The following is a 10989-nucleotide window of genomic DNA, read 5'->3' on the forward strand; positions in this document are numbered from 1 at the left end:
TTCACAGCAGAGCAAAAGCCCATGCCTTGTGTTCCCCTGAGCACAAGGTGCACTCCTGCCACGTGGCAGTAACCCCTAGCAAGTATACAGAGCCATTTCCTCAGGCACTGGTGGGGGGGACTTGGAGTGGAGCCCACACCGCACCCTTAGAAGGAGGATGCTTTCACAGGAAGCTGTTTTGAGCTTCCAGTGGGGCTGTGCAGCTCAAAGCCATGCCTGAGAAGCATAGCTCAGGCCATAAGCTCATTGACTAGATATTAAAACAGTCTGTAGTAGAGTGGCAGCTGTTGGTCCATACAGGAATGCAGGACCATGCATATGTGTTCAGGGTAAGTGTCCCCATATTTGACAGAGTATAGGACAAAGAGCATTAGATACCAGGGTGCTGCAGGGAAATGCAAAGAACAGCCCCAGTAAGGAGAAAGGTTAGGCTGCAATGTACATCTTGTTGCTGTTTAGGTTTAATAGTACGGGCAAATCGTAAATTAGAGCTCAGTATGGAGCAAATTAAGTGTGTTTATTCTGTATGGAGCAGCTGTGAACTCCACCTGCTTATATGGATACTTTAATAAGTATCAAATACAAATTATTTCATAAAAGGGCACTTGGAAAATGAGCAAGAAACCAGCATACTCTTACTGTTCTAATGCTGTAAAAATAGCCAGTGAACTCAGCTGTAACTTCAGCCTTCCCACTAAGTGGGTGCTTCACAAACTTCCGTCTCACCTCTAGGAGTTTGCCTACATGCAGAAGGACACCTGAGTTCCTTGCATCCATGAAGGTCTGAATAGGGAGGGGAAGTTAACAAATGGGCATGGTGGAGAAGACTAAAGTTTTTCATATCTTGTTTACTTTAGTCCCTGCAGAAAAGTCAACTGTATGGTGATAAGCACAGTTAAGACAAGGGAGGCAGAATAGTCAGTCTAGAGCAGGGGTCAGCAACCCCCGGCACACATGCTGAGCATGGCACGCAAGGCCATTTTGCTCAGCACACCACTGCCAGGCCAGGCTTTAAGCAGCTGCTGCCAGCTGTGGAGCCCAGGCTGCTCCCAACAGGCAGCTGGGAGGCTGCAAGCCCTGCTGCAAGCAGACTGGTGCAGCTGGGAGGCTGCAAACAGCTGCTCTGGGCTCCAGTATGTCAGCACTCTGGCACCTTCCAAGGTAGACATTGTGGTTTTTTCGGCACTTCGGCCAAAAAATGTTGCCTACCCCTAGTCTAGAGGAACAAAAGAACACATCAGAGAGAACTTGGAGAAGCTAGGTGTTTTTAAGTCAGCAGGGCTGGGTCAGATTCATCCTTGAGTACTCAAGGAATTGGCCGAGGGAATTGCAGAGCCATTGACTGTTTTCTTCAAGAACTCCTGGACGTTGTTTGACGTTCCAGAAGATGAAAAGGGAAAATGTCATATTCATCTTTGAAAAAAGGGAACAAAGTTGATACAGGTAATTATAGAGCAATCAGTCCAACTTTGACATGAAGAAAGGTAATGGAGCATATCATCTAGGAACTTTTTTCTAAGCATTGAGAGCAGGGGTATCAAATGTACAGCCTGCAGGCCTTAAGCCAGCCTATGGATCTGTTTCACTCAACCTTTGGGGCTCCCAGACAGACCAGGAATCTAAGGGTGCCTGCTGCTAAAGTCTCAGTGACAGAGCCTGGAAGTGGTACACTGGATATGATGGGCCTGAACTTCAGCAAGGCTTATCATAGTATGCTGTAATGGCCTCAAAAGTAAGCTAAGGAAATACTATGTCACTGAAACTACTATAATATGGATACAGAACCTGTTGGATAATCATGCTCAAAGGGCAGCCATCAGTGGCTCACTGTCTAACTGGAGGAGGTATCAAGCAGGAACCCCATGGGTTGGTCCTGGATCTGGTACTGTTCTGGATCTTAATGATACCCTTTGCTAAGGTAGAGATATTTTAGAGCAGGGCTGGCACATGTGCAACAGGTGGTACTGACAGCCTCTGTGTGGCATGCAGCAGACAAGGGACAAGACAGACAACACCGTGGCAGATAGGGCAGGAAGCAGCAAACAGTAGTACATTGGGCTGGGAGCACAGGTCAGGGAGCAGAGCAGCAGATCAGGTAGGGGAAAAGGATTAGAGTGGCACTCTGGAGGGATATGGGGCTAATTTGTGACCCCTGCTGTTTTAGGGGCTAGAATTGAGATTCAAATAGACCTTGGTAAATTGAGGGAGGGGGTAGTCTGAAATAAATATTATGAAATTCAGTAAGGACAAGAGTAAAGTATTGCAGTTAGGATATAACAGCCAAATATACAAACACAAAATTAGTAACTAGCTGGGCTGCAGTGCTACAGAAGAATACCTGGGGGTTATAATGGACCACAGGCTGATTATGGTGTGCTGAATATACTTAATAGCATACTGGGTGTTTACCCAGATCTCAGCTGACTCTTAATTTAAGATGACCCCCCAGAAATTAAATTATGTAGGGTTACGTATACAAGGAAAGTATGTCAATTTGTTACAATTTTTCCATGTACAGAATCTAATTATTGGAGGGCTGTCTTCAATTCATGCTCTCACCACTGCAGCAAGGCAAGCAGTGGCAGGAGGGAAGACAGTGTGGGAGGTAGGGGAGGGAGGGACAGCAGGGGAGTCAAGTGGCCTGACTGCTGCCCCTATAGCTCCAGACTCAGACTCAGCTTCTGCCTGACCAAGGTGAGGCTAGAGCAACTACGTGCTCCACTCCCCAGGCTGGAGCTGGAGCATAAGAGATGTATGGAGATGACAGGGAGGATAGAGGTGTAGTGGTTTTGACTTCAACCCTGGGTCAGGACAAGAGGTGGATCCACAGTAGCTGCTCCCCCCTGCCCACAACTTGAATTCAAGACAAAGGGCTTCCCCCACCCCATGTTACATGTGGGAGGCAGCTCAACTTGGATTTGAGTAAATATGATATTAATGGGATTGTTGTATGGAGGTCATGGGAACTGATTCTTCCACTCTATTCAGCATTGGTGAGGTCCCATCTGGAGTACAGTCCTATTTTGGGCATTACACTTAAGGAAAGATATAGACAAATTGGAAAGAATCCAGTGATAAATATGATCGAAGTTTTGACAAGTATGACATGAGGAAAAGTTGAAAAACTGGGATTGTTTACCCTGGAGAAGAGAAGACCGAAGTGGATTTGAGAAAAGTTTAGAAATACAAAACACGATATATAGAAGTTGGTGATCAACTGTTCTCTTTGTCCCCCAGAAAATGAACAAGTATTAATGTGCTTAAATTTCAACAAAGGAGATTTAAGTTGGATATTAGAAATAACTTTCTAACTGGGAAGGATTATCTAGAGAGACTGGAATTTCTATCACTGAAAGTTTTGAAATTCAGGTTAAACAAAAATTTGTCTAGGGCAGCTTAGACAGAGATGATCCTGCCTTAACTAGGAGTTTGGACTAGGTGACCAGTCGAGGTTCTTTTCTGTCATGTTTTTTCTAGGAAAGCTCCAATAAGTTGTGCATAAGAGCCTGATTCTTATCTCACTGTGGTGTAAATCAAGAATTCCACTGAAGTCAGTTGTTTGAGTGCAAATTAAATTCATGGAGTAAAATTGTGACTGGTTTCACTCTATATGTACTGACTTCAGTATGGCCAGGATTTGCTTCATATGATTGTGCAGGCATTCACTAAAAATTCTAAGGGACATTCAGCTCAGCTGCAAGGTCCTTATACATGGGATTTAGTGCCACTGAATTACAAGCTAATTGGAGTATTCAGATGAAATAATGCTTCAGAACTAAGCCTTTTACAGCCTAAGGATGTGTCTCCATCAGATGTAGTTGGGAAATAGCAAAGGGAATATCACAGAAATACCCATGGGTTTGTTTGCAAATGTCACTATTTTTTTCAGTAGAAACTTCTTAACACATACATGTATATATTTAAGCATTCTAGTCTATGCTAGAGGATGGGAATCCAGTTTTCTCCAAAACTTGTTTTCTGTTTCACCCAAATATGGCAGGTCACTCTTGCCTGGTCTCCAGCAGAATAAGAAATCTCAAGACCTGAGACCTTCGGGCATTTGTAGACATGCTTATGCCTCAGTGCTGGGCGCTTTTAAAAGCACCTGGCATCCTGGCACATGTTGTATAAGTGGCAAAATACATGTCAGCGCTGAGAAAATGGTGGTTTTGCAATCTTGAATGCATGATATTCAAGGTCTGTTTAGTTCAAAAGCACACCACCACCATTTTCTGCATGCTCATGTACATTTCACTGCTTATACAACTGCACACGGTGCAGCGCAGTGCACGTCAGCTTGCACATGGAGCAGAATCGATTAATCGAGTCTGCTCCAACCCACCGGATCTCCAGAGCATTACAGGACAAAAAGGTATGTGTAGAAATACCCATCAAGACCTCAAATATAGTCTGCTTTGCAAAACCAAGTAACTGTGTTTGTGTTCGATTTTGAGTGGAAGAGAGCTTTTTAAAAAACAAACAGTTTTCAAGCAATTTTCCATTTCTTTTAGGCCATGACTCATGTATCCGAGGCCTGTTACCCTTTATTGGATGGCTGTAGAAAGAACAGACAGAAATGGCAATCCTTAGCAGAACAGCAGGAGAAGAATCTGATTAATGGAGAAAGTAATCAGTCCAAACGGAACTGAGTTGCTGGGTTAGCAAGCATATGTTTTAAGTTTACTATAAAGTACAATAATTTGGGAATACTTCATTTTGCTATACACTGTGTGTGGATTTTGTGTATGCTTTATCACTGCTGTATTATTTTTTCCACAGCCTTTAAAAGCATAGCATGATCACTTTTATGCCAGTGTTCTATAATGATTATATATTCTTATATTTTATTTGCATGAGGTGAAACAATAGATTTGCAGGTAGTTTATTCTACCCAGTTCTACACAGAGGTACAAGTTGCTGATACTGGACTTGGTTGGAGGGCTTTCAGCTTTACAGATGTATATATAGATGTTTATTTAGTGTTTGTGACTGGCCAGTACCTTAAAACATACCATATTCAGCACCTTGCTTCCCCTTATTTTTTTGTTGCATCCTCGTATGTAAGTAGTGAGCGATGTTGTCTGCTCTCCCGCAAGTTGCCAGGAGGCAAGAAGGATCTTGGTGATTGAGGTTTGCATTAATGGCTGAATCTAATACTCGTTTTACTGACAGAACTTCTATTGAAGTCAATGAGAGCTTCACCTGGAGATGCAGAATTGTGCCCAAAGTGACAAAGCACAGGGACTTGTGTGATATATTGTATCAGGTGTTTCCTGTTACAAGGATGTGTTATCCCTTTACTCTTTCCTTTTTGAGGAATTTTAAAGCAATCCTGTGAATGAGTAGACATAAAAGACCTAAACTGAGATTTGCAATGGAACTGTTCTGACATTTGCTTAGAGCTAGTATAGCTGCTTAATAGACAAGGAAATGGCAAAATGCAACAGCATAGATCATTGGCTGCCTGGGAAGAACATTTCAGATAAAACATACAGGAAACACAGGAAAACTGAACTCAATAAGATTCCTTTTGATGGTATGCTAGTGTTATCTTTGTTCTAAAGACCTATTTAATATCGTGACCAACAGACTGAAGCACAAGAAGGAAAAGCATAAGCAAATGTGTTTGTTAAAGCAAATGATAAAAACTGTACTTATTCAAAAATCTGATCCAGAGAGAGGATGTGTCTGGGGATTTGTGTCAACAGTCTGATTCACCAGATTGAGAATCTAAGAAATGACCATGACCAACTGAATAATTGCTTGAGATTGTAGAAAGTTTTTGCATTAATGTTGGGAACTAAAGTATTTTTATTTAAAAAAAAAAAAAAAGTTTTCAGCACTCATTCTACTAGCAACAGTTTTTAACCACAAAGTCTTAAAGCAATATGGGAAAAGACCTAAAGCAAAACAGTTGAGAATACTGCAGGGACTTAGACTTTATATATGAGGCATAAACATTCAGAAAAGACTTTATATATGAGGCATAAACATTCAGAAAAGGAAAGAGAGCCAGTGGATTTGCATCAGATATAGAGGAAACCAGTATTCTTCAATAGAGGAGATAATGCATAAATTCTTTTGAATAAGTCACTAGACATTTATTAAACAAAGCATAGGGATAAGACATCCAAAAAAGGCAGCACATTTACCATGTGATGCCACAAGAAGATGAATGTCACAGTTTTAAAAGCTGGAATTGGTAGTCATAAGTTAGTGATATGGATGTAAATATGGATGTATAAAGATGCACACGAATGTTGTTTATAATGATTTGCATATCTGTAATATATATATATATATATATACCAGGTGTAGTGGCAACCAAGACTGGTTTATGTAAAGGCCTGCATTTAGTTTGACTTCACATTCAAAAGGTCAGAAACTTATTTGAAAAACAGTTTCTGAACAGGTGAATCCACAAATTGTAGTTGAAAACCTTGCAAGAAATTTTTTCCCTTGAGATTTCTGGTGTCATCTGATTATATTATTATTTCTAGTGTCATCTGGTCTGGAATACCTGTTGGGGAGGACCTGCTTTTCAGCTATCTTGTTTCTGATCCCAAATAAAACTCAGAAGCACTTAAAAATCATGAATAACAAAGAAATGTTAACTAAACATTTCAGAATCTTCCAAAGTGTTAAGTTTTATACTAGAAATAAAGGAATGTGAATCCTTGTATTTGGCAACATTTTAGCTAACTCAGATTAGAAGCCATTGATCCCTAGTAATTCAGTAATTTATTATTATAATACCCAAATTTGGAAACGTTTCTTTGAAAAAATACTTAACCATTTGCCATTCAAGTTTTTAAAAACCTTGTTATATAATTTATTAAAAATTCTTGGGGTATTATGTTTTGCAGTGTACTATGCATAAGTTTATATGTATATATAATACTGTGCGTGTGTGGTATACTTAATAGGCATAAATATAGTAGTTGCCCTTAAAATTTAGCAGTTACTCCTTTGAGAAATAGCTAAGACTAGCTCAGGATCCTCATATTTTCATTTTTACCATAGGAAAAACTTGGACACTTCATGTATTGAAGTAGAATTATTTTCTTATCTATGCCAGTTGATAAGAGTTTACGCGCATGGGTGTGGGAATGTGTGTCTGTGTCTGAAAGGACAAAATCTCTACAAGTTTATAATTGCTGGTGTGGTTAAGACCAAGGCTTCATTGGTGATGATCACATAACAAATCAACTATAGTGATATTTCCTTTTAGCAATATATAATTTACAGTAAGATCCCCAACATTATATATCTTATTTGCTATATTGTATGTATAACATAGCTTTATCATCGATTTTATTTACACTTTTTAATTGTTGTAAAAAGGGTAATGGAGCCATACCTTTCACATAACAAAAATGAGTGCAAATCACACAGATTGCCATCTTTTTTTTATTGCTACTTATACACAGTTTTACAGAATATATACGTAGAGTACGCACATATATATGTACACTGCACAAAACCTCTCCCTATTGAGGAAAGCATATGTTTGAACAAATATAGAATTATATTTTGTAGCGAGATTTCTATCTAACGACTATCATAACATTTGTATCTATATATTTATACAAAACACATGCACACCCTTTGAACTACTGGTTCAGGGCATTATAAGTGTATTTTGAGCACTCTAGGCAGATTCCAAGATTGTTCAGGTGATTTATATTTTGTTTCAGTTTTCCTCCCAGGTTACGATGGTTGTTGTTGTTTCAACACTTGTGTATGGATGGTTTGTATGCAGGTTGCAGATAAGTATTTTTTTTTTCCTTTGGCAATACAGGTGACCATAGAGGATGTGTGACAGCTGGTTGCACTTAGCTGGTTTTGTACATCATCCCAGCCAAGGCTTTGTGTAGCTTAAAAACCTCCAAGGATGTAAAGTCCACAACCTCTCTGGGTAACCTGTTCCAGTGTTTTACTACCCTCCTAGTGAGAGAGTTTTTCCTGACTAAACTTCTAACCTAAACTTCCCTTGCTGCAACTTGAGACCATGGCTCCTTGTTTTGTCATCTGCTGCCACTGAGAACAGTCTAGCTCTAGCTCCATCCTCTTTGGAACCCGCTTCAGGTAGTTGGAGGCTGCAATTAAATCCCACCTCAGACTTCTGTTCTCTAGACAAAATAAGCCCAGTTCCCGCAACCTCTTCTCAGAAGTCATGTGCCCCAGCCCCCTAACCATATTAACTGCCCTCCAACAAAATTTTGTTGCCTGAAATGTTGATCAGGACAGAGGGTAAAAGTCTTCTGTGGGCCCAGTCTTGGTTCCATTGAAGCTGCCAGGAATTTGCACACCAACGTGTTTGGGAGGAAGCATTGTTGGAGGGGGTCTTCACATTTCTTTCAATTAAGACCAAAAACGCTGCTAGTGCCATCAAACAAAATTAGTTCCCACTGAAGTAAATGAGAAACATATACCCAAATAAGAATCTGACTTTAATGTAGACTAATGTGCTTTCTTTTCTTCCATTAAAAAAAATAACACATTTTAATACCAACCAAATGAATGGGTTGTCCTGGTCTTCTTCCAATTAAAAATAAGGAGGATCTTAAAAAGTAGTAATAAAGTCCTTAAAGTAACCTTGCTCTTACATTGATTGCAGAACAAATAAGTTTTCACATGCACTACAAAGACTTAAAGAAATCCATATAATTATTCTTCTGTAACAATTTGTTTGCTCCCTTGCTTATAAATCAGTGCCATTTCAGCAATCGGTGAACACTTAATACCTTCCAGCATGCTAAAAGTTAAAGTTGGTTACTTTATGCTGCTTTCAGATGAGCAGAGAGGGCGGATGGTTTTTATGACACAAGGGGGTTTTCGTTTGGGGGAAACGCTGCCATTTTTATAGAGAAGCACTGCGTTTTCCCCTCTTCACAGAAATGGGTCTGATTCAGAAATGCCATTCAGAACCAGGCACATGTAAAAGTGAGCTTTTGATGGATCAGCGTTTCCATGCTCAGATCTACATTCAGTTTCAGATTCCTTTGTCTTTCAAGGGTCAGTTAGGTGCAATTCTGATCTAGCCTGTGATGTTGAAAGAGGCCTAAGTCAGGTAAGTTTATGGAGTGGACTTCCCTGCTGGGTTTTTCGCAGTTATGTAGCCCAGGGTGTCAAAAATATAGCCTCTGGGCTGAATCTGGTCCGTGGAGCCCTGGGATCTGATCTGTGGGTTTCCTACCAACCCCACGTACTGCATGTATCGCATGCTGGCCTCAGCCCCATGTGCCACATTCAGCATGTGGAGCCAGTATGATGCGCGCTGCATGTGGCACTGGACTCAGCACTGCATGCAGCACACGGGCTGGTCTGGGAGGCATGTTGCATACAGCGCCCTACATGCTGGCTACAGCGCCAATCCAGATTGGGCCCACAGACCATCCTGGCATGGTCCACCTCTGGTGCTGCATTCAGTGCACAAGGCCCAGTCAGCGGCCAGCATGCCACACGGAGCCTGCGAATCTGGTCCAGGGCTTGTGCTGCACAAGACGCCCACATTAGACGGCTCTATATGCTGGCTCCAGTGCATAGGGATGGTCTCTGGGCCTAATCCAGCCCAGGGGGCCAGATGAGTTTGGCACCGTTGATGTAGCAGAACCAAACCCTAGAATGCTGATTAGAAACAATGAGCTGATTCATACTGTTCTCACAAAAGCTACATGGAAGTATCTTGTGAAGGCGTCAACTGAGCATTTGATCTGTATCAGTTCTGTAACAATCGGGCGTGTGTCTAAAGACGTGCAGTCTACATTCCAGAAGCGCTCCGCTGTATTTTACTGTTCTTTGTTCTGCAGCATTCCCCAGAGACCTGAACTATTTCAAAAGAAAAGCTTGAGTTTTGGAGTTTGAATACAGATGTGAGCTGGACAAAAGTCAGGTGGTTAGGGCTGGATGTTCAGGTCAGACCAACAGAAATGAAAGCCCCCATTAGTCAAGCCTGGGTAACGAGTGATATTTTTCTAAATCAAGCAAATGGTGATATTGGGATATTTCAGCATTGTTGAATGACTGACAAATGACTAGAAAAGCATGTGTTCCACAGAGAGTAGTCTTTTTCCGTAAAGGAGCTCATACCTAAGTACCACTGTTTGTAAATGTGTATTAATAAGCAACGCTATGCACCCTGAGTTTTCCCATTCCATGCAGTAGGACCTGCTCGTTCAAACACTCGTTTGCAGTTGCTGTGATGATTCCCATTGAAGTGGGAGTACGATTGTGCCCCAGAGACTTGAGGAATGGGTCATATTTACCATTATTCTTGCCTATACTATTAAAAAGTAAAACACCCTGGACCAGTTCTTTCTGGTCGTGACACTTCCTTGATCTTTTAGTGAACTGAACTAGCCCCACTGATTTCATTCAGACCCCGCACGTGTGACTGAAGCTTGAATTTGGAGCCCTCTTGTTGTATATCCATGGCAGACGTGTGTGTCACTTAAAGAATGTAGTTTGGAAAGCACTGTAAATAGTTTAAAAACAAATTTCTATTGCAGTTTAATAAAAAATAAATAATGAGCTGTCACTAGCCACTAAGTGTGTTTATTTGTATTCTTCTACCTTTTCAAAATATTTGAACAAATATATAGTTTCTGGGCACAGTATTTTTGTACTAGCCTAACAGGGTTACTTTGTATATTATGTCCTACTTTTAAGTAGCATTAAAGTCTTGAATGTTAATTTGATCTTGCCTTTTCAGTTTTCCCCACTACACAGTTAATTGGCATAACTTTCTTTAATAGTTAGGAGAATGATTTGTCCTAGTTACTGTACAGTAAATGAAAGGAAGAATATTGGGTTAGGTTATTTTCTGTGTCAAACTGCTTTTCAGTTACTTATTTCCTCATTCTCTTCTTTGTACTGTTTTTTCATGCTTTGTAAAATAAAAAAGGAAGATGTCAACTAAGCTTTGTCTATTGATCATTAATTTTAATGAGCATGAATTTTCAGAGCAGCATCTTAGTCCAAGAAGTT

At 40.6% G+C, this 10989-nt stretch overlaps 1 protein-coding gene across 4 annotated transcripts in view; it reads left to right on the plus strand.

Annotated features, from left to right (window-relative positions):
* PDE5A (phosphodiesterase 5A) overlaps window positions 1–6576 on the plus strand; it is a 97707-nt gene extending 91131 nt beyond the window's left edge. For all 4 annotated transcript variants that reach the window (XM_019534037.1, XM_019534038.1, XM_019534039.1 and 1 more), the window contains exon 21: window positions 4512–6576. In XM_019534037.1, the coding sequence (XP_019389582.1) occupies window positions 4512–4649 (138 nt within the window). In that variant the 3' untranslated portion in view covers window positions 4650–6576. The remainder of the gene's footprint in view (window positions 1–4511) is intronic.
* The last annotated feature ends 4413 nt before the right edge of the window (window positions 6577–10989 follow it).

This window comes from Crocodylus porosus, unplaced genomic scaffold, assembly GCF_001723895.1.
Source record: "Crocodylus porosus isolate Cpor-Errol unplaced genomic scaffold, CroPor_comp1, whole genome shotgun sequence".
Taxonomy (NCBI): Eukaryota; Metazoa; Chordata; order Crocodylia; family Crocodylidae; genus Crocodylus; species Crocodylus porosus.